Genomic DNA, 25260 nt, shown 5'->3' with positions numbered 1-25260 from the left:
GAGGGAGCTTTTAGAGGTGGACGTCTGGTCTCTGTCACCACCACTGTGCACGATTCTGACTCTATACGTTTCTCGAGAACTGAGCATTTCACACCAAACCGCTCTGAATGACTTTGTTTACATCTTAACCATATAAATTCCAAAAGACAAAATCAGGAATTCCTCTTTAATCTCAGCCCTACTGCAGACGTCATACAAACAATAGCTGTCTGTGTTGTCTGCATTCTAATAAACACGCTCCTGCTAGCCTACCTCAGGTGTGACGTCACGGGGGGCGAAGCCGGTGCCCCCAGTGGTCAGGATGAGGTTCAGTTCTTTCTCATCACACCAGTCCACCAGCGTCTCCTGAGGAACAGAATCAGAAAAAGAGCCAGAATCTGTGTTAGTGGCCCAGTAAGATCTCACTAAAAAGCAATGTGTCTTGGCAGTGACTCACACTGAGTCAAATATAGCAAAAAAGCAAATAAATAGCATAAAAGATGGACGGACACACACTTACCTTGATCTCATCGATTTCATCTGGGACAATTTTATAGGCTGAGATGGTTCCTCCTAGCCTGGAAAACAGAATCAGACAGTGAGAGTTGGGAATTCACCAGGGAATTTGTTTTTAGACTCTTTTGAACTGAATTATAGGCATTTTATGTGGGCACGGTGAGGCACTGGGCAGCACTGTGACTAAATTTGGGGGTTCGATTCGCTGGTTTGACCAGGGTGCTTCCTGTGCGTTTGCATGTTCTTTCATAGTCCAAAGACCTGCAGTGAGTGAGGCCAATAGGAGATGCTAAATTGCCCCTAGGTGTGTCAATGTGTGCGTGTGTCTGCCCTGTTATGTAAATCCCCTGTGACCCAGGAGGATAAGCAACTTAGAAAATGATTGCATGAACACAGCATTTCAGAACTGGGCACTGCACATTGCACATCAGAACTGCAGAATGACTTAGAAGCATCGAGTAGTGCTTCAGTTTGGGATGAAGAAATGAGTCAAATCACAACTGACTAATCAAACGAAAAAGTCATTAGCAAATGTTTTCACAGAGAGAAAAGATGAACAACACCTGCTTCACTGACTCGGTTTTAACACGTTTCCTGATGCTGTATGTCAATATAGAGCTGTACTTCTGTTAGCCACCCCTCCCCCTCCCAATTTTCATTTGTAATATTACTTTGCATTCGGCCTTAAATATTACTCATTAATAAAAATGATCTGGTCAAATGATTTTGATCAGGACTGTCAGATGCTGTATGTGTGAAGGCAGAGTATGTTTATGTTTATGAGGGCCATTTCTAAACATTTGGGAGCCCTGAGTGACTCAATTCTCACTCCAGTCATATTATAATAACTTGAAAATTACTGTAAAAGGGGAGCTCCACCGATTTTCTAAAAATTTCATTGTTGTGATGTAACGTCAGTCAGAGTGGTTTGATATAAATTTTTAACTGACAGAATTTAATTGACAGCATCCGATTTCTTTAGCTACAGTGTGGTGATAGGAACCAAGGGTCACAATGACCACAACGCGGATATAGCCATTTTATTTACTATCCAACCCCACCAGTGAACCTACACAAGTTAAGCTGTTATATGGAATGTTGATGACGGTAAAATAGTGGAAAATAAGTTTTCTTTGGGGACTAGTTCACCTTACATTGTCCTGAATGCATCCCACCACCATAAATAGATTAAACTAAATAGATTAACAAGATGTTTTAGGCCAAAACTCTACCATAAATCTGCCTCAGACATCAGGCAGCGTACATCTAACCATTTCATGTAATACGTTTCTATGAGGGAGCTTTTAGAGGCGCTGCACTCTTCAGACGTCTGGTTCCTATCACCACCACTGTGAATAATTCTGACTTGGTGAGTTTCTCTAGAACGGAGCATTTCACACCAAAAAACTCTGAAGAACTCTGTTTACATCTTACCCATTTATTTTTGTGGAGCTTTTGAAAAACTGTTGGAGTTCCCCTTTAACAGAGAATTAGAGTCTATGATTTTTCATCCCAAAGTACAGAATGAAGCTTTTGGTGACTAGTTTATGATATTTAAAGCTGCATTGTCATATATAAAATATGACAGGTTAACAGGTGGTTCCATACTTTTGCAAGGTAGTGAAAATACTTAATTTTGACCAAACCAATAAAATATATAATTAAATACAATTGTTTATTTGAAATAAATAAAAAATCTGTTTTAGAGAGACTGGATATAAAGTAGCAAGCAAATAAATAAATAAATAAATTAAAAAATTACTAAATGCTAAGGGGGCCCCCTAGTGGCTTGGGGGTCCTATGTGACAAGACTGCTTATAGCAATAAGCAGCCCTGTTCATGTGTTCATGCTCGGCCTACCACAGGCCAATCCCCAAGTGAGTGCCATGGCGCCCTCTAGTGGCCACATCAGTCATCCAGATGAGAGAGAGGGTGAGAAAGAGAGAGAGAACAGAAGAGAGTGAGAGAGATGGGGAAGCATGTGGGGCAGAAGGTGAAGAGAGGCGCAGACAGGTCTTATGTAAGGACTTTTTTTTGGCTTGTGTGCTATTTTTAGGACACATTGTGTTTCCATTCCACTACAGCAGCTGGAAAGTCTCCCCAGGGGGGGCAAAAAATACTGCAGCACCCCAAATACCACCCACAGATACCCCTGAATGCACACTGGAAGCTGAATGATGGCAGAGATTTGTGAATTTGTCTTGTAGAGGAACAGCAGCTCCATCACAGAACAAGACATACTAATAAAGCACTATAACAGCCTCCTTCAACACGGCTTTACAGCCAGAACAGAGTGCAATGGCCAGTTGTTCCAGTGCATGTCTACACTTGTTTTGAGCGGCCTACTCTCTCAGCAGAGAAAAGAATAAACAATTTGTACATCTATTAAAGCAGAATCTTTCAAATTTCATTGCATTATTCCGTCATTAACATGATAACAAAGTCATTCAGAGCGGTTTGGTGTGAAATGCTCTGTTTTAGAGAAACTTACTGAGACTGAATTGTTGAACTATTTCATCAGAAAGTTGCGTGAAATAGTTATAAATATGCTACCTGATGGCTGAGATTTTGTTTTATGACAGCTTTGAGAAGATTTTGGCCTGAAACATTTGTAAAAATCCATTCATGATGAAAATGTAAATCATTGGATATATAATAATATAATATATAATGCAGTATTGTTGGAAAATCGATTTGTTTCTTACAACATGGAATTATATTGAAATGACTTTCACTTCTTTGCACTGATTCATCAAACGTTTTTTCAACTGACCCTCTGCTACAGTGAACCCACCTATCATTTTTGGTGCAACTGTAGATGAACCGTAGGCTGAAAACAGTGTTTGTTGGCAGGAATGATGTTTGTGTTGCTTGTATAAAATATGGTTATTCCAACTTAAATATTTTTAAAGTTATTCAACAAAAGACAAAATGTGTTGGGTTGTGCCGCACACTCCCCTACAGCCTGGTCAGGTTAATGTAGAGAGACAGATACTGTGAAATAAGAGGTAGTTACTGGGAAGTCAGAGAAAAGTACAGGGAAGCATTACTGGCTGGAATCTTGAAATAAAAGCCCACATTCAAAGGCAGCAATGCAACTCAGTTCAGTGCCAGCACTGTCCAACCATGGCATATTAGAATTTACAAGGCAAAGCACCAACATGTAGCTCTTCCTCAACAGCAAGCTCGCATCAAATCTGGATCTTTAAGGGTTCTTCGGTAAAGATAATGGCTCTGTATAGAACCATGAACACTCAAAGTACTCATTGCATGCCTAAACGGTTCTTTGCATGGTGAAATGGTTCTCCAGATTAATGGAGAATGTGTTGTATATGGTTTCGTATAGCACCAAAAAGAGTTCTTCTACTGTACGATGCAGAACCCTTTTTGGTACTAAATAGAAGCATTACTAAAGAACCTTTACTAAAGAACCGTCTTTTCTGAAGAGTGCCCCTTTTACCTGCTACAGAAAGAGTTACATGTATAGAACAACTTCTATCTAAAGAAGATGAGGGTGGAATCAACACAACATCTTCTTCCTTTATGATTCTCTGATTTTTCCTTTTGTTTTATCGTGTCACTCTGCATATGTAAAACAGCTCATCTCAAAACCAATTTTCAACATTTGAGAAACCAGTTTTAATATAAAACAGTATTTTAAAGAGGCAATTTGTATAAAACATATTCATGCTTACTTTTTATATCATTAACATTATACTGCATATAAAATAAATATATATATATAATTTTAACACAGTATTTGCAGCTCTATTAAACTGCTTCTTTGGGTCGAGGCTCATCAGAGAGGAAGCATCTCAAGGCATGAGAAGGTAAGTCCAAACTTGCTTATTATATATCATTCATGTATTAATAATTGTGTAAATAAAAATATGTGACAGCACATAACTTCTGTGTGCCACTGGTGTTATGTGCTTTCTTCTTCTTCTTCTTCTTCTTTCGGCTGCTCCCTTTAGGGGTCGCCACAGCAGATCATCTGCCTCCATCTTGCCCTATCCACTGCCTCCTCTACTTTTACACCAACCATCTCCATGTCCACCTTCACTACATCCATAAACCTTCTCTGAGGTCTACCTCTTCTCCTTCTGCCCGGCAGCTCCATCTCCAACATTCTTTGACCAATATATCCACTATTCCTCCTCAACACATGTCCAAACCATCTCAACCTGGCCTCTCTGGCTTTATCTCCAAACTGCTCCACCTTCACCGTCCCTCTGATCTGCTCATTTCTAATCTTGTCCATCCTTGTCACTCTCAACGAAAATCTCAGCATCTTCAGCTCAGCCTCCTGTCTTTTAGACAGAGCCACAGTCTCCAAACTGTACATCATAGCAGGACGCACTACTGTCTTGTAAACCTTCCCTTTCACACTTGCTGCTGTCCTTCTGTCACACATCAGCCCTGACACCCGTCTCCACCCACTCCATCCTGCCTGCACCCTCTTCTTCACCTCTTTTCTACACTGTCCATTGCTCTGGATGGTTGACCCAAGATATTTGAAGACATCCACCTTTACGACCTCTACTCCTTGCATTTTCACCTTTCCACCTGCCTCCCTCTCATTCACACACATGTATTCCGTCTTGTCTCTACTGACCTTCATTCCTCCCCTCTCCAGTGCAAACGTCCACCTCTCCAGATTCTCTTCCACCTCCTCTCTACGCTCACCACAGATTACAATGTCATCTGCAAACATCATGGTCCATGGAGCCTCCTGCCTGACCTCATCTGTCAACCTTTCCATCACCATTGCAAACAAGAAGGGGCTCAAAGCTGATCCCTGATGTAACCCCACCTTCACCTTGAAACCATTTGTCACTCCAACTGCACACCTCACCACTGTCTCACTATCCTCATACATGTCCTGCACCACCCTAACATACTTTTCAGTTACACCTGACTTCCTCATACAGTACCACAGTTCCTCTCTTGGCACCCTATCATCTGCCTTCTCTAGATCCACAAAGACACAATGCAGCTCCTTCTGACCTTCTCTGTACTTCTCTACCAACACTCTCAACGCAAAAATTGCATCTGTGGTGCTCTTTCTGGGCATGAAACCAAACTGCCGCTCACTGATCTGAACATCTCGCCTTAGCCTTGCTTCAACAACTCTTTCCCATACCTTCATGGTGTGGCTCATCAACTTTATACCTCTGTAGTTACTGCAGCTCTGCACATCAGCCTTGTTCTTAAAAATGGGGACCAGTACACTGCTTCTCCACTCATCAGGCGTCCTCTCACTCTCCAGGATTTTGTTAAACAACCTGGTTAAAAAGTCCACTGCCTTCTCTCCTAAACATCTCCATACCTCCACAGGTGTGTCATCTGGACCAAGTGCCTTTCCATTCTTCATCCTTTTTAAAGCTGCCCTCACTTCCACCTTACCAATTCTCTGCACTTCCTGATCCACTCTCTCTCCCCCCGTTGTCCTCCTCTCTCTCTCTTTTTCCTCATGTGCTTTAATTAATTCAAATTGTCAAAATAATGTCAAATATCATTTTTATCCATATTCATATAACAGCAGTGACTGTAAAGTATGTTTGAAATGAAGCTCACCTTTTTGCAAATACACTATACTGCTAAAAATATTCGCTCGTCTGCCTTTAAACACATATGAACTCGAGTCACATCCCATTCTTAATCCATAGGGTTTAATATGATGTCGGCCCACCCTTTGCAGCTATAACAGCTTCAACTCTTCTGGGAAGGCTTTCCACAAGGGTTAGGAGTGTTTATGGGAATTTCTGACCGTTCTTCCAGAAGCACATTTGTGAGGTCAGACACTGATGTTGGACGAGAAGGCCTGGCTCACAGTCTCTGCTCTAATTCATCCCAAAGGTGTTCTATCAGGTTGAGGTCAGGACTCTGTGCAGGCCAGTTCTTCTACACCAAACTCACTCATCCATGTCTTTATGGACCTTGCTTTGTGCGTTGGAGCATATGGACATATTAAGATGATTTAGTTTTGTGATGAAAGACTTTTTTTTAAAAATGCATCCACCTGAATTCCCACTCCAAAATGGAGAATGATCCATTAATATTAGCCCATTTTACCATGAACTGCACAACAGTACCCAGCATGCAACGTAATGTGTGCTCCAAACCCATCCCCAATAACGATCTATAGGACAGCACAAAAAAAAGACTAGTTCAAGTGAATGGGCAGTTTAAAGAAAGCTATTGTACATCAGGGACACTTAATGAGGCTTAACATCTGCAGCTAATTGTTTGAATCTTTCATATATTCAGTTCTTATTCTTTGCTGTTGTAGTTCTGGCAATTTTGAATACACAATGGCCAGTTAGGGTCATGGCAAAATGTTATGTAAAGCCCTTTTAGTTTCAGTTTGACACCCCTGCTTTACATTGTGATATCAACCCATTTAAAAGGCCAAAACACAAACCGACAGAAACATTTCGTGGTTTCTATGGGTTTACCAGTAGGGTTGGAACACACACACATGCAGTGCTGGAACCTCCAGCTTTCACTGAAGGAAGGACGTCTCCTGTAGGATGAGATATATGAGAAAATGTATCATTGCTGACACACCTTCGTGTCATAGGGACACAGACCTTAAACCTTTCTCCCTCTAACGATGATCTGATTACTACAGGATGACTTTTTTCGGTTCTGGTGAGTGACACTCTCATGGCTTGGCATTTTTCTGGAGGTATATGTTTTGTCTATGCATGCAGTGACAACATCTCACAGAACAGTCTGAGCACTTCAATAATTCAGTGGAATATAACAAAAAGGGAAAAAAAATCCGGACCTGACCGGACCTGTTTTTGGCGTAAACGAATTTATGGAAAAATTGTACTAGACTAGACGTTCCGTATCCCAGCCTTATACTGCTGTATGCCTGGTATAAACCGGTTGCTATCTATGAGTAATTCTCCCCTTAGAATTATAAGGTTCTATCTGCGTTCTGAGCTGCTTTGAGATATTGCGCTTTGAAGATTTTGCATTCCAAATAGTAGAACTGATATGTGGAACACGTCTCTTTCATACATAAAAATATCAGACACTGTAAATGTACAATCGAAATGTACAATAGCAAAATCCTATCAGATTTGTAAGGGAGTTTTTTTTGGAACAGGTCAAATGTGGACAGACCCTTCTAATCCTCAGAACTCACTTTCTGCTTGGAGTTATATGGTTCTGTCTGGCAACACATGAAAAGAAGCAATGATTTTCAAGGAACAGGTCACTCATTATTTGTTTTAAAAGATAAAATCTGTTTTCTAACAGAGTGTCTGCATTACTAGAAAGTTAAATTTAACGCTTTCTATAAAATTTTTATGAGATACTTTTATTATTTATTTATTTAATTCATTTATCGGACTTTTACTTTCTTGTTTTCAGATAAATCAGCCCCCGTGACTGGGGGCAGTCGTTGGCTGGAGGTTAGGGAACCAGCCTCGTGACTGGATGGTCACTGGTTCGATCCCCAGAGCCGACAGCACATGACTGAGGTGTTCTTGAGCAAGACACCTAACCCCCAACTGCTCCCCAGGCACTGTGGATTTGGCTGCCCACTCCTTCAGACAAGTGTGCTCTCTGCCCCCTAGTGTGAGTTTATGTGGTGTTTCAGTTCACAGATGGGTAAAATACAGACGTGAAGTTTCCCCTTTGAGGGGCTAATAAGGGTCACTTAATCTAATCCTCATTTTCTTGTTTAAAAAAAATGAACTGATACCTTATGTATAAAGGTTAGTTAAGAAGTCGTCACAGAATAAGAACATGTGAGTAACTCAATTTTGACAAAAATGTCAGATAGAATCTTATAATTCAAAGGGAACGTAATGCATGTGTATGTGTGCAACTAGGACAGCCAGAACACCACGAGAGCAGAAATATTGTGATATACAAAATAATAATACAGTGTGCATCTTTAGTCAACACAAAACAGACGCCAGAAACAAGTTCCTTGCCCTCACAGCAAGAGAAAATGAAATGGGCGGTATTCAAGGTATCTAGCTGGCAAGGTGGCTAACTCACTAACTTTTCCTTTATGCTTTTCATTCTCCTCAGCTTGCTGAATTATTGTCAGAATGGTCCACCTTCAAGATAAACCATCTGTGTAGAGACTGATGTATACAAAAGATGTATTGATGGATACATTCATTGCTGGAGCATACCCCTTTAAGAGTGGGAAGGTTATCATGCAATTTTTGGTGCATGGCGGTGGTAGTATCAGAGAAGATTGATTGAGAGAGGGAGAACTATGAGAACTTGGGCTGGAGTTCTGGGCAGCTTCTGCTTGTAGCTAGAAGGCCAGACCCCCTCATAGCTGTAGTAGGAATGATACAGGACTGAGGAACAGCAAGGAGATGGGGTGGCGGTGGGGATTGCGAACACTTCATACTGGGGACGGTGAGGATGTGAGTGTATAGATTGGAAGAGGGAGGGGTTTCCGGCATGTCCCTCCACCAAAATTTCAGTTATAACATAACTATATTAAGTAAGCTTGTATAATTGAATGTCACAAGTAAACGCTGCCTCTTGTCTCTGCTTACTAAAAACGTAAAAAAATCTGTTAAATATTTAGTAGCTTCATTAGTCAGTGTGTTACAGTCACTTGCACCATGCTGTAGTCCTATGAAGTTAAAACACACTAGGCCGAATGCTGAAATGTTAGTTGCTGTCATTAAGTTATTGGCTAACTGATAGACTATCAAAGCTGTTTGCTGTGTTTGTTTGCATGTGATGTATCAAATTTTATTTTCAGTGTTATAATATTCCACTAATGTAATCCCCAAATGATCTAAACAGGTCATGCATTTCATCCTCTAGATAGTAATTTGCTATGCAGTAATCTAGGAGTCAATTTGAGACACACCCTAAATCTGGATACCGACACAGTTTTGCATTGACAGACTGCAGTGGTCCCTCATTCTATTTTCCTATTTCATGTTTTCCTGCCTGGAAAATAGTTTAATAATTACTGAGAAAGTCTTCTTGCCTTGCTTTCTGTAGCATGTTAGAAAAGACTTTTCAGGCAAGACTATGGAGAACAATTTGGTGGGGATCTCCACCAGCCTGGACTGATGACACAAGGCAGGTTGGGTCTGTGGTGTCATACTGTTAGGCCAAATTCCAATCCTACCATGTATGTGCCTCAGTGGAAATCCAGATCCATTAGACCAGGCTATGTTTACAGTCTTCCACTGTCCAGTTTTGCTGAGCCTGTGCACCCTGCAGCCTCCACTTTCTGTTCTTGGCTGCAGAAGAAGAACTAATGTGGTCTTCTGCTGTTGTAGCCCATCTACCACTTCCAAGTTCAATGTGTTGTGCATTCTGAGATGCACTGTACAATTGTACAGAGTGTTTATCTGAGTACTTGTAGCCTTTCTGTTGCTTGAAACAGCCTGGCCGTTCTCCACTGACCTCTCTCATCAACAAGGTATTTCTCTGCATAACTGATGCTCACCGGAAGCTTTTCCTTTATTGCACCATTCTGTGTAACTTTAGAGACTGCTGTGTGTGAAAATCCCAGGATCAGCAGTTATAGAAATACTCAAACCAGCCTGTCTGTCACTAACAATCATGCCACGATCAAAATGACTAAGATATTTTCCCCAGTCTGATGGTTGATGCATGATTTTATGCACTGCACCATTGCCATTTCACTGAGTGATTGGATATTTGCATGAATGTGTAGGTATACAGGTGTTCCTAAAGTGATCGGTGAGGGTGTGACATATTTCATTCCTAACACCCAGCCAAATTATCAGTTTAACAAATGACTATGACTAGGCTGGCTGAGTCTCCTGAAGCTAGCTCTCTCAAAGACTCTCTCAAACACCCAGCTACAGTATTCAGCTTTAAATCTAGGCACTAAATCATCGTTATGCTGGTATGAGAAGTTTAAGTTTACAGAACCCTGCAAAAGAGACTCTGTCAGCATGCTGGGGATAAATGTGGTGAGGACAGCTACATAGAACTGGAAGGGTATAACCATGACTTGTTTTAAAGCTAAGTGCCCAACGCAGCATCAAACAAATAGAGTGACTACAGTTATCCTAATCTGCATGACATACACTACATGGACAAACTAGGTGGTTGTTGACTTCCGAAGAGTGCGAGGTGACCACCCCCCACTGAACATCACTGGCTCTGCTGTGGAAATCATCAGGAGCACCAAGTTTCTCTGTGTCCACATCACAGAGAACCTCACCTGGTCCCTCCACACCAACTCCATAGCCAAGAGAGCCCACCAGCGCCTCTACTTCCTGCGGAGACTGAAGAAGGCTCATCTCCCCCCTCCCATCTACACCATGTTCTACAGGGGGACTGTGGAAAGCATCCTGAGCAGCTGCATCATCGCCTGGTTTGGGAATTGCACCTCTGACCGCAAGACCCTACAGCGTATAGTGAGGACAGCTGAGAAGATCATCGGGGTCTCCCTCCCCTCCATCATGAACATGTACACCACACGTTGTATTCGGAAAGCCACTAGCATTGTGGACGACCCCATCCATCCCTCATGCTGACTTTTTTCACTGCTGCCATCTGGCAGAAGGTACCAGAGCGTCCGTGCCACCACTGCCAGACTCTGCAACAGCTTTATTCCTAACCCCCCCCTCCCCACACACACACACACTCCACACACACAACTCTTTTGATGCTCTACCTGCACTATCTGGCACACTGCTGCTACACTGTCTTTACACTGTTTACTCAGGTTTTTCTACCTCAGTAACTGCTGTGCTTGAGGTTAGGGCTCTGTGAAGGTCAGTCAAGTTCTTCCACACCAAACTCATCCAGCCATGTCATTTACGGTATATATCTTTATAGACCTTTGTGCACTGAGGCTCAGTCATGCTGGAGCAGTAAAGGGTCTTCCCCAAACTCTTCCCACACAGTTGGAAACATACAATTGTTCAAAATGTCTTGGTTTGCTGAAGCATTAAGATTTCCCTTCATAGGAATTAAGGGATCTAAGCCAACCCCAAAAACAACCCTATAGTGTCATCCCTCCTCCACCAAACTTTACAGTTAACACAATACAGTCAGACAGGTAACGTTCTGTCATTTCCTAAACCCAGATTCGTCCATCAGACTGCCAGATAGAAAAGTATGATCCGTCACTCCACAGATTCGGCTCTGTTTCTCCTCGCTCTGCTTCTGATTCTTATTTGTTTCTTTCTCAGTTCAAATGACAGGAAGCTGAGCACAAATAATTTGGGTTTGTTCCCCTCGTTTCCAAGGTAACCACTTCAGGTTGAAGCCTGTAGTTGCAGAGAGTGTATGCATATGTTTGTTTGCCTGTGTGTGTGTGTGTGTGTGTGTCGTGTGCGCGTGTGTATTTGGGAAGCTGCTGCGTTCTCTGTTTTGTTAAGCGTGTGCCTCTGTGGCAGGAGGGTGGGCTGCTTTTCTATTTCGAGTACAATGGGTTTCTGTGAGTGCGAGTAATACTGTGTTTCATGAACAGATGCTGGATTTGGGCTCCTCTTGAATGCATGAGTACACACAGTACACACACCAAGACACTGATCTGGATCCTTACTACCCGCTGCATGAGCTTCCCTCAGATCGGTTTATAGCTCTGAGCCTTCCTGAGATGTCTCGGCTATGGGACATTACTTTTAAAGGGGCTGTATCCTGATTTTTCTTAGATTTGGGTTGTTTCCCCAACAGGGTCCGCTTATAACGTGTAAATGAGTTTATAAACCAAAGACACAATTGCCTTTTACATGGCCATTTTTGGCCCTTAGAATTGAACCATATTTGCTACTGTGCCTTTAGGACTGATAGAATGCACATGGACTCTGTTTACTATTAGTTGCCCTGTATTGTACCTTCTTTAAACAGCAGTTTGAGCTGAAATGCTTTAATATGGCTGGGTAGACTGCACTACTGTGAGCCGAATTGGTGTCTTTACTTAAGAATCCATGAGGAACCATGCTAATGAGGGGAAGCTCATTCATGGTGCAAAATTAGCAGCATACTCTTAAAATGATGGTTCTTCAGGGCTTCTTTATTAAGAAAATGGTTCCATACAGAACCATGAACACTCAAAGAACCATTTGCATGATTAAAGGATTCTTTGCATTGTGAGAGATCTTCAGATTGATGGAGAATATACCGTAGAAGGTTCTAGATAAAATCCTTTTCGGAATGGTTCTAAATAGAACCATCCGTTCTATATATTGGTTCTATATAGAACCATTCTGAAAAGGGTTTTATATACCACCAAAAAGGGTTCTTCTATTATCACAAGCTTGTAACAACAGAAGAACCCTTTTTGGTGTCATATAGTATCATCTCTAGCACCTCAGACTCACTGCTGGACTGAGAACCAGAAATGTCCATCCAACAGTGTCCTGTGACCGCTGATGAAGCACTGATGACCAACACAAACTGTGCAGCAGATGGGTTATCGTCTCTGACTTCGCACCTACAAGGTAGGAATGTCTAATAGAGTGGACAGTGAGTGGACACAGTGTTTAAAAACTCCAGCAACACTGCTGTGCCTGATCCACTCATACCAGCGCAACACACACTAACTACCACCACCACATTAGTGTCACTGCAGTGATGAGAATGATCCACCACCCAAATAATACCTGCTCTGTGGGGGTCCTGACCACTGAGGAACAGGGGATCTACAAAGTGCTCCTATATGGTCAGTGGAGCTGATAAAATCGACAGTGAGTGAAGAAGCAAATAGGTGTTCCTAATAAAGTGCTCAGTGAGTGTGAGCTTGGTTCAGACAATAGGCTTAAAGCGAGTCTCTCTACTTCTATTTTAACTCTCTCTCTTTTTCCCTGCACTGCCTGTTCTCTCAGCGTGGTCTCATTGCTGCTGTCTCTAAACGAGTCTGCTCTTCACACTCTGCACTGGGCCGAGCCTCCATCACTCCATCAATAAAAGAGAGGAGAGAAGGAGTCAGGGAGGAGGACAAAGAGCACAGCAGAGGGAGAGAATCAAAGCAAGAGAGACAGTCTGAGGTTAAGTGAAAGAGTGAGATAGAGAAAGACAGAGAGGTGACAAAAAGAGGGAGAGAGGTGAGAAATGGGCAGGGAGAGGCGGAGCTTTCCCTCTCTCACGTTTGCTCCCTTTCTCTCTTTCTTTCTCCTTTTCTTTATGTATTGCTTTATATTTCCCTATATTCTATATCTCATACTGTCCCTCTTTCTTTCTTTCTTTCTTTCTTTCTTTCTTTCTTTCTTTCTTTCTTTCTTTCTTTCTTTCACTTGTTCTGTCCTTTTTTCCCTTTTCTCTTTTTACTCTTTCTGTTCTTTTTTTCCCTTTTTCTTCTTCCATTCTTTCATTTTTTACCCCTTTTTTCACTCTTTCTGTTCTTTTTTCACTCTTTCTGCTCTTTTTTCCTTTTCTTCCTCTTTCACGCTTTATGGACTTTTTTTTTCTTCCTTCACTTCTTCTGTTATTTTTCCCATTTTCCCACACTTTTCCTTTTTTCTCCTTCACTTTCTCCCTCTCCTCTGTCATATTCCTTCTCTTTCTCCATCTCACTATTTTTTTCACTCCCCCTTTCACCTCCCCACTTTTCTATTCTCTCTCTCGCTCTCTCTCTCTCTCTCTCTTGCTCTCTCTGGCCCAGATGTGGCCCAGATGTGGCTGTTTGGACTCTCCCTGCCTCAGCTTCATAATGAGGCCCATCTGCTACTGTGATTTAATTAATAATGCAGGTCTTTGTACTGAGTAGAGGTTTCAGCTCACAGATAGAGGAGAGGGGACACCTCACTGCATCCACATGCTCTGCACAGGGATGGGCGATATGATGGTGTGTTACAGTTATTGTGATAAATTAGGTCACGATAGACAGCTGAACAACTGCATTGGTCATTACAAAGATTTAGACCAAACAACAACAACAACAACAACAACAACCAGTGTACAGTTACTACATAAGCTTAAAGTGGCTGACTGGATGGCAGCCCACTGTCTAATGTAATTCATTATAGTTGTGTGTAATTTCTTCACTCATTTTCCTTCTCAGACAGTGTGGCACTACTGTTTTGCTGGTATGCTGCGTCCATATCATCTCATCTCTGATACAGACCATGTATCGTGCAAATGCCTATGGTGTCAGATGCTTATGATGCTACGATGATGCTGTATTTTTGCCTCATAGCCCACCCTTAAAGAGGCACTCCGGCCTAAAACCAGAGATTGATATGTACGTGAGTTTTCATCGTCTTTAAACTGGAAACTCTCACGATGAAGACTACCAGCTAAGTAAGCATGTTTAGAACAGATCTAGCAATGGCTACATTTTTCATTTTGGCTCGAGTGTCTCTTTAACTCTACACACTTCAGGCTGCAGGCTGAGTGACTGCCTGTTTTATGATGCTTTCTAATTTATTTTGTTTTTCAGAAGTGCACCACCCATTACGTGCAACCTCTAAACTCCATTCTGCACTAATGATGTGGGAGAATATTTAAGTATCTGAAAGGAAAAAAAAAACATTTGATCTCCCCTGGATATCTGTGTGGAAACTACTAATTAACAAGGGGTAGACGACCATGGGCGGGACCACTAGAGACCCCACTATACAATTTTAGCACAGTTCTTGAGCCACAATATGATTCTAACATGTCATTCAAAGATTAGTGATAGGGCAAGTGGTATAATATGACTTCCAAAAGAAAACTTCATATATAAAGTATGTATATATAGCATGTTATCCACTACACAAAATAATTAAAGCAATAATAATTTATAAACACCAACATCCATGTTAAATAATGAATTGTTCAATATGTGTATGTATTGTAAAATGACTAAAAATGGCTAATCTACTGTTAGCCTCGTTCGCTAACAAGGATATGAAAGCTCCACATGCAAAAATGCAGGTTTACCTGCTCAGAATCTATATTTTCTAAACTTGTATCAACGAGGCTTCAACAATTAATGAAACACACAGTTGGTCAGTGTTCTGCAAATACAGATCAAATACATCCCATATGTCAAACCCACGGCCAGGGGAAAGTGTTTCTTTATTTTCTGTTAATATTAGCCCATTTATAGTATTACAATCTCCAGCATTATAAACTCTATAAACACTATAAACAATAAACTCTATAAACACTATAAACAATAAACTCTATAAACACTATAAACAATAAACTCTATAAACACTATAAACTCTACCAACACTATAAACACTACAAACAATAAACTCTATAAACACTATAAACTCTACAAACACTATAAACACCATAAACACTACAAACAATAAACTCTATAAACACTATAAACTCTACAAACACTATAAACACCATAAACACTACAAACAATAAACTCTATAAACACTATAAACTCTACAAACACTATAAACACCATAAACACTATAAACTCTACAAACACTATAAACACCATAAACACTACAAACAATAAACTCTATAAACACTATAAACTCTACAAACACTATAAACACCATAAACACTACAAACAATAAACTCTATAAACACTATAAACTCTACAAACACTATAAACACCATAAACACTATAAACTCTACAAACACTATAAACACGATAAACACTACAAACAATAAACTCTATAAACACTATAAACTCTACAAACACCATAAACTCTACAAACAATAAACTCTATAAACACTATAAACTCTACAAACACTATAAACACCATAAACACTACAAACAATAAACTCTATAAACACTATAAACTCTACAAACACTATAAACATCATAAACTCTACAAACAATAAACTCTATAAACACTATAAACTCTACAAACACTATAAACACCATAAACACTATAAACTCTACAAACACTATAAACACGATAAACACTACAAACAATAAACTCTATAAACACTATAAACTCTACAAACACCATAAACTCTACAAACAATAAACTCTATAAACACTATAAACTCTACAAACACTATAAACACCATAAACACTACAAACAATAAACTCTATAAACACTATAAACTCTACAAACACTATAAACACTACAAACAATAAACTCTATAAACACTATAAACTCTACAAACACTATAAACATCATAAACTCTACAAACAATAAACTCTATAAACACTATAAACTCTACCAACACTATAAACACTACAAACAATAAACTCTATAAACTCTATAAACACTATAAACACTATAAACACCATTAGCACTACAAACACAACACTATAAACACTGTAAACAATATACACACTATAAACACCATAAACGCTACAAAAAATAAACTCAATAAACTCTATAAACACCATAAACACTACAAAAAATAAACTCAATAAACTCTATAAACACCATAAACACTACAAACAATAAACTCTATAAACTCTATAAACACTATAAACTCTATAAACACTATAAACACCAATAGCACTACAAACACCAATAGCACTACAAACAATAAATTCTATAAACACTATAAACACCAACAGCACTACAAATACAACATTATAAACACTGTAAACAAAATACACACTATAAACACCACACACTATAAACATTATAAACTCTATGAACACTACAAACAATAAACTCTATAAACACTGTAAACACCAATAACATACTAATAACATACCAATAACATTGTAAACATTGTAAACAAAATACACACAATAAACACTATATACATTATAAACTCTATAAACACTATAAACACCAAAAACACTAACTTATAAGGATTATAAACACTATAAACACTAAAACTTCAAAACATAATTAACACTGTAAACACTCAGCAATTTAGAAAATGATCCCAAGAACAAAAGAAAGATGCCAGCTGTCTGCATCAAACACACAAGTAGGTTTAAAAGACTCCTCCTGAGGATGAGGTTTAAGCCTATGGTTGTATATTTATGGGTTTATGTATACATCGCTCCTGTCGGGACAAAATCTCGTATCTCAGTTCATGTCTTCATGTCCTATGTCTGTCTTCAACACTCACCAACACACATACACTCACTGTTTCCCTGAATGCTCCAATCAGCCAGCTGTCTGTAAGTGTTCAGCGAAATGAAGCTTGTGTCAGTCTCTGATTTATTCCTCAACTATTTTTAGTGCTGACAGTTTATAAAATGGACGAGGGATGTTACAAACCCCAAAGTCGCTCGAGGACGAGAGAGAAAAGCATGATCTGCAATGCCTCCCCCCCACCAGCCACTTTATCAGAAGCCCCTCTCTTGTAGCTCCACCTTACTGGTGTACAGTCAGAGACAGTAGCTCATCTGTAGATGTACAGTTTGTGTTTTCCATCCTCTAGTCCTTCATCAATGGGCAGTTTCTGACGACAGAGCTGCGCTTGTGTGGATATTTTAGTTGGGGGGTCCACTCACTCTGCCGTGTGGAAAAACTGCAGCAACACTCAACCAGTGCTCTGGCCAGAATGAACCACCACTCAAACGATATCTGGACAACAGCGGTCCTGTGGTCAATGATAAACATTTCAATGCTGAAATTTTAAATTGACCAATGATGAATGGGGTAGAGGGGGCAGCAACAGATGGCCTATATCCTGTAATTGGCCTTTACATGATTTGGCCAGAAATGGACAGACGGGAGACAATGTTTTACAGTACTAAACGAGACAGATCAAGCTGAAAATGAGTACCAAAGAGACATAACGTTGTTATTGAACAGTGAGTTAACCCCTTCTACTCCTTGAGACCACCGGTGGTTCCAAAACGCACCAAACTTTAGCAATATTTCTCAAATGATAAAAAGCTGATTGAGTGCACAGTTAGTGGAAGTACAAGGTAGGTGTTTCTAATAAAGTGGCCAGTTAGTGAAATTACAAGGTAGATGATTCTAATAAGGTGTCCAGTGAGCGGATGCACAAGGTAGGTGTTTCTAATAAAGTGGCCAGTTCGTGGAATTACAAGGTTGGAGTTTCTAAATAGAAAGCAAATGTATAACAATGTTTACTGGCATAGAACTGTGAACATTTTGAACATTAACTTTATTTACTTTTATTTATCTGTAATTCTTTTGCCGTTTATGTAAGCTGCTCCTTTATGTGCATGTATGCTCTTGTTGTTTGTGACACACTGTAAAACATGCTCTGTCACACACTTGCACAGGCCTAGGAGAATAGGGTAACCGTGGCAATAGGACCCGACAGGTGTGTATGTGTGTTTGTGCATGTGACGCTAGCGAGTTCAGACAGTGAGTCATGATGATGTACATCCCCATCACATTGTGAATAAAAAAAAACATGACGAGCATATGAAAGTAGAGTTTACTGCTTTAGCCCTCAGAGTGGATATTAGCATTATTAGCGTTATTAGCATGGCATCTGACACAGCCTGTGTATCCTGTGTCACACACATCCATGCCATGAAGTTAATGAGCTGCTGTCTAACAGTGACACTGGAGTATTAGACACAGCATGGTGGCTTAATGAAGAGACGCGGCTGTGATGCTGTAATACGGCGGTTGAAATGGGTACAAAAGAGGTTGAAAACAAAAGGCCGTTCTAGTCGTGCTTGCTCCAAATGTTCATGCTTCATATAGTTTCATGAGTCAATGTGAGTGAAACTGTGCTGCACTGTAAAACATTTAGGGTCACCCAGCTTTGCAAAATGGTTTTAATACTAACCATCACATCAAAACTTTTCATAGCAGATTTGTTCACACTATGTCAGACAGTTGTAGTCAACTCAATGCTTTTTCTGAAATGGAGAGTATTAATAGTAAATTTGACCCCTTTTGCTGCATTAACAATCTCTACGTTTTAGGCTTTACACTAGACTTTGGAACATTGTAGTAAGGATTTGATTGCATTCAGCCACAACAGCATTAGTGAGGTCAGTTGCAGATGTTGGATGTTGGATCACTCCAACTCATACTAAAGATACTGGATGGACCTCTATCACTCCAGGGAACGCAGTCCCAATGCACCACAGCCCAGTGCTGGGGGGCTTTATACCCTTCCAGCCGACTCTTGGCACTGAGCATGGCAACCTTAGGCTCACATGTGGCTCCCCCAGAGCTTGGTCAGTGTTTTCTTAAGGTGATTATATACGATGTATGAAGGCAAGGTCTTATATTGGATGATATTGTGTAGCTGCTTTATAGTATCAAGAACAGCCGAATGCTTTTACTTAATTATGTTCGAATGTATATATCAGAATGCGCGAGTGTGTGATAACTTACAGTGATGGGTCATGCACTAGGTCTTTGAGGTTGATGCCACTGCGATCCTCAGCAAGGTTACGAAAGCAGCTGTCACTCACTGTAAAACAATACAGACAGAACAAATATGCATTTAAAACCAGCTGTAAAAATATCATTACAACAGACAAGCACTCAACAACCATCCTTGGAGATAAATATGTTGGAAAAGCATAAGAGCATCGATAAGCTGCTAGATTAGATTGGTACAGTAAATTTACTAATGTTTCTGCTGCAAGTTTCCCCAGAGTGTAACATACTGTCTGAAGAAAATTTGAAGCTTAAGGGAATTTTCCTTCTGGGCCCTTCTGGCTTAGATGGGTTCTAAAGTTCTGAAAATACTTCATGGCTTCCTGCAAGTGTCTATAGCTGAACTTGACAGTCTCTGTTATAATATAGGAATATATATTGTTTTTCTTTAAATACACAAATAAGCCCCCGGGTGTGTTGTCATATTGACGATCCATGGATTTATCAGCATCGGCTAAAATGTTGGAGATAACTTGCCGTTAAAAATGAATATTTTTAGTCATGAAATTTAACTTAACATTTAAATTTAACACAGGCTGATCAATCTGACCATAAAACACGCTGTAAATTAACAAGTAATGTGCATCCAAAACTAAGCTCTAACATGAGAAAAATCTACCACAGTACAAAATTAAAATCTAAAATCTAATTATAAAATTGTACTGGCAGGTATTATTAGTTAGCTGACTTGTAGGCCCTTCAAACTTGTACTGGGATCGGCTAGGCCCTGTTAAAGACACTATTCAAGAAAATCATCCATATGATTAAATGTATATAGACTGAATACAAAATGTTATTAAGTCAGTACCCCAGTCCTTAACTTCATTTGTTTCTACTGTTGTGAAAACCACCAGCACCACTGGTTCAGTTACGCTGGACTTCACGCTGGAAAGACCGTAGAGGATCTATTTAGAGGAGTTATTCTCTCAAACAGCCCAACACACAAACTTCAGTCATTTCTCTTTCACACAAACACACACACTCACACACGTTTGTGAATGCTGTGTCCAATGACCAATGATGGCTGAGCAGGTGTCAGCCACATGAGTCACAGTTATGCTCAGTGTCAAAGTGAGTTGGAAAGAAAAAATAAGAGAGAGAGAGAGAGAGAGAGAGAGAGAGAGAGTGAGAGTTGGAGGGTTGGGTTATAAAGATGACTAAAGATAAGCCAGTCAGGCAGAGTAGCTGTTGGAATAGTTTGAGTAAGCAAATAGAGAGCAGAAAGACAGACAGATAGAAAGAAAGAGAAAACAGTGGGGCTATGGGGCTAGCGGTTCAATACATCAGCCATATTTACACTGTGCAGTTTATTATATTATAACTAAGGTCTAAAAAAATGACAGTTTTGGAAAAATTAATGAAATGCCACTTTTCCACCGTAGAACCAAATGGTTCTAAGGGCCGTTCTGTGCTGTTCAGAGTGGGCTGTGGGGTGGGCTCATAAGACCAGTTACAGTTCCTTTTTCCATCTGCTAAGCTGCTAAATCAGAATCAGGAGATACTGAAGAAAACTACGCAAGAGAGTGGTTAACAGCTAACAGCCTAATACCTACACACATTAACACACTTTTTACTTGATGTTAACAAATATCTGAAAACAGATTATTTTGGACTTATATGTGGACCCTAGAACAACAGCGTCACCAAAATATGAGAAAAATACAATTTGCTCTAGTAATTGACGTTTAATGTCAGTAGCTATGGGAATTTCAAGCCTATAGCTGTAAGGAATCAGCGAGTTCCAGACGAGTGCGGATTACAGCGAGAGAAGTGGGTTTAATAACAGGGTCAAGTTACACACCGGGTTCAAAACAAATGGACAATCCAAAAATCGCAATCGAAAATACAGGCAAAACGAGGTCAGACGCAAGAATCCAAATATCAACGAACAAAACCAAGAGGGCCAGGCAAAATCGAAGTCGAGAGAAAAACAAGCATAGGTCAGAGACAAAATACAGCATATGGAAATTTGAGGACACGCTCAGGACGTTTGCAAGGGAAACAATACTTTGCAACTTGTTCTCTCCGGGCTTAAATACTGAGTGTCAATAATGTGAAACGCCACAGACCCAGGTGAAAGCGTACAGTAATCTGGTGACCGAGATCGCTGATAGGTTTGGAGCCGATTGTCACTAGTCACGTGATCCTCTGTTGGCTCCTGGGCTGACAGGGAAGTTCGCAGTCACGTGTCTCCCTATGGCTTCATGGGAGATGGAGTTCCCAACACTGGGGAAGTCTCCCTGAGGCGTGACAGTAGCAGACTTTCCACGTTGCAGTTGTACCTGAGAGAATATTAATAGAGGAATCTGACTGCTTGATCAAGGCAGCCTACTTCCATATTCTATTGTCTATTTGTGTTGAGGTCAATAAAAAATACATCACCACTATGGAACATCATAATAAGCCTATGAGCAGCAATAGAAATCAACATTTTAAACATTTATGTATGACTAGCAGCTGACTAGAAAAACATTATAAAGGCTCTGGATTCATGCTGTCATCATAAAGTCGCCACCATGCCCATATTAGGGTCCAATCTAATAGAGGTACTATGATATACATGATCATTTTTGTTTGTTTTTTTTTTTATATGGGACTCACAAGACAATATGCGCTTCGAACTAAATGCAGTTAGATTTTACGTTATGAAATGTGTGATAACTGAAATAGTTTCCACAATTAATTTAATTTGAATATATTCCGTAGTTATATAAATGAAACACAATCCATGATTTCTTAAGAATATGTTGTAAATGTGTTCCTCTGCATACTGCTAAGCATTTTTGCAACACCAGCGCTGTCACCTAAAAAGGTAAGTGTACAGCCCTGAATAAATGCAGGCTGAAGTTTGTTTTTCCTTGCTTTTTCCTTCCCAGCAGTTACAGATATTCAAATATCAAGATTAGTCAACATCCACACCCCTTATACTAGAGAGAACATCTAGGCTTTAACTTTGAATCCAGGCTAACTGTGGGTTTTGAGTAAATATCACTGGTACTTTCTCCTGAAACAACTGGCCTATCAAATACAAAATTATATCACACAACCTCATCTGAAAAAACTAATCTAGCTCCAGTAGTGCTTAGGTGTGAGTACAATGTTGGGTGAATGAGTATAGCGCTCAAACTGCATCCTGGATTAAAGAAGCAATATGTAAGATGACACAACCTGGCGAATTAGTACTCCACACAGTCCCTCCTTCCTCTGTTTCCTTACCAGTCTAGAAGAAATGTTGCGAGTTAATTTTAAACTTAATTTCCTTACTCACTAAGAGCTGTCTCCAGTGGTACAGTTTATCAGGCATAACATTATGACCACCTCCTTGTTTCTATGCTCACTGTCCATTTTATCAGCTCCTCTTACTATATAGCTGCACTTTGTAGTTCTACAGTTACAGACTGTAGTCCATCTGTTTCTCTGATACTTTGTTACCCTGTTTTTCAGTGGTCAGGACCCCCATGGACCCTCACAGAGCAGGTACTATGTGGGTGGTGGGTCATTCTCAGCACTGCAGTAACACTGACGTGGTGGTGGTGTGTTAGGCCTGATTGGTGTAGTAGTACCAATGCTAACTTGTTTTCTTTGTGGGAGCAGGCAGGGCTACTTCTTCATCCTCTTATGTTGGACTGATGGCAAACATGACACTACAGTGATTCACCATCGCCACTTGACGTATTACGGGCTATTACAGTACAGGATGGGCTGAGGCTAGCTGCTGAGCATGATAACTTCATCTGATCTCACATCTCTGCAACTTTCTACAAAGGTGTCTTAGACGTAATGTCAAAACTGGCATGTCTTCATGTTCTGTTGATAATTTTTAGCTAATTTTGGAATGTTTTAAACAAAATATCTCACAAATTGCACATTTAATGCTAAACTCTCCGTCCTCTCTCCCTTCTTCATCTGTCTCTTTTGCTTCCATCTTTCCTTCTGAGTCTCTCTCTTTCTCATCTGCATCTTGGATTAGAGGAGCTCAAATATCCATTCCCCTTTGCCCCTTCAATCCCCCCCCCCTTCCCTAGTCTTCCTTTTTCCTCATTTACTCTTTCTGTCTCCCTCTTTCTTCTCCTTTCCATTTTCTCTCTGCTCTCTCTGCTTCTGTCTCATCCGCCCTTCTCTCTTTCTTTCTCCCCTTCGTTTCCCTCTTCTTCCCCATCTCTCCCCCCTCTCACCTTCCTCACTCTCATGTTCTCGTTTTCTCCCCTCCTCCCTCTCTTTCTCTCCTCCTCCTCATGCTCTTCTCTTTCTTCTTTCCCCTCTCTCCTCTCACCTTGCTCACTCTCATGCTCATCTCTCTCCCCTTCCTTCCTCTTTCTCTCCTCTCTCCTCCTCACGCTCTTCTCTTTCCCTTTTCCACTTTCTCCTCTTCCTTTCTCTTCCCATCCCTCTCTTAGCCTTCCCATCTCTCCTTTCTCACTCTCATGTTAACCCCCTCAGCTAAAAATAGCCTGTACACTCTGTTCCCCCTTTAAGGAGGCAAGAAACAGCGTGAACCAATCGCCCCTCGTACAATCAGCCTGCATGTGTGTGCGTGGGGGAACTCCTAACAATGTTCCTCTGAGCAGCAGTAGTAATTGTGCAGAAGAATAGCGTGGGAGTGCAGGAGAGATGGAGTGTGAGGGGGGGTTATAAAAACGAGTGCCGCACCAGAGTATGTGTGTGTGCGTGTGCGCACTAGGAGCATTCTTCAAAGGAATATTAATGCCGTCCTGTGCAGGAGCACGGCGCATGACAGAAGACGGAGAAGAAGAGAGCAATAGATGAGTAGATGAATGCAGTCTTGCTGTACAGTCCATCATTCAGCAGCTGTGGATTTCCCCCAGCTGCCTTCTGCTGAATAAATACCTCACAATTAACTCCATTGATGGGATTATACTCATATCCACGCAGGTTGCGTCCCCTTTAGTTTACTCTCTTTATCCAAAAACTGTCTATAATCGAATAGTTTGCTCAAGCCCACTTCACCGCAGGGCCCATGTCTGACATTTTTTCCTTATTTTTATCTGAGGTTCATTTACGCTGTTTAAGACTATGATCTGGTATTGTTTTCTTAGTCGTTTTATTCATTTTTTTTATTACTAATTGGCTTGCTAATTTTAGTTATTTGTTTGCAATTTTTAATTTAACTTATGTACCGTGTCAATAACAATCTCTGGTTTTAGTTCATGCGTTCCCATGTTTTTTGGTATAATGCTTGGCTATGTCGTAACTGAGGGTCACCGTCAATAAAGGCTGACTAACTGACTAGTTGAAAATGATGATACGACTGACTTCTTTTAAAACTGCTTTTATCCCTTAATGAGGCCACTACCATGTCTGATGATGACCTCTATTCTGATTGCATGCCCCGTATTGTGTCCTATTTAAAACGCAGTCCAGACTGAAAGACTTATAACATGACATATAACATCAGTATGAAAGTAGGCAAGGGTACGTGGGTATACAGAAATGTGATGGTTTTTGACATCACAAAAAAAAAATGGTGAGCTTAAAATGGGCCTACTTTCCATATATAGACTTGTACTAGGCTGAGGCTAAACTGAAACGACCCATGTGCAGTAATTTATTAACAAATTAA

At 40.4% G+C, this 25260-nt stretch overlaps 1 protein-coding gene across 12 annotated transcripts in view; it reads right to left on the bottom strand.

Annotated features, from left to right (window-relative positions):
• Nucleotides 1-25260, bottom strand: part of gphnb (gephyrin b) — a 176914-nt gene that overhangs the window by 87359 nt on the left and 64295 nt on the right. For all 12 annotated transcript variants that reach the window (XM_037537937.1, XM_037537938.1, XM_017695673.2 and 9 more), the window contains exons 2-4: nucleotides 19632-19710; nucleotides 500-557; nucleotides 253-345 (exon numbers count right to left, since the gene is read on the bottom strand). In XM_037537937.1, coding sequence (XP_037393834.1) covers nucleotides 253-345; nucleotides 500-557; nucleotides 19632-19710 — 230 coding nt within the window. The remainder of the gene's footprint in view (nucleotides 1-252; nucleotides 346-499; nucleotides 558-19631; nucleotides 19711-25260) is intronic.

The sequence above is a fragment of the Pygocentrus nattereri genome, chromosome 4 (assembly GCF_015220715.1).
Source record: "Pygocentrus nattereri isolate fPygNat1 chromosome 4, fPygNat1.pri, whole genome shotgun sequence".
Classification (NCBI taxonomy): domain Eukaryota; kingdom Metazoa; phylum Chordata; class Actinopteri; order Characiformes; family Serrasalmidae; genus Pygocentrus; species Pygocentrus nattereri.
Note: the sequence above shows the minus strand (reverse complement) of the source record. Positions and strands in the feature narration are given on the sequence as shown.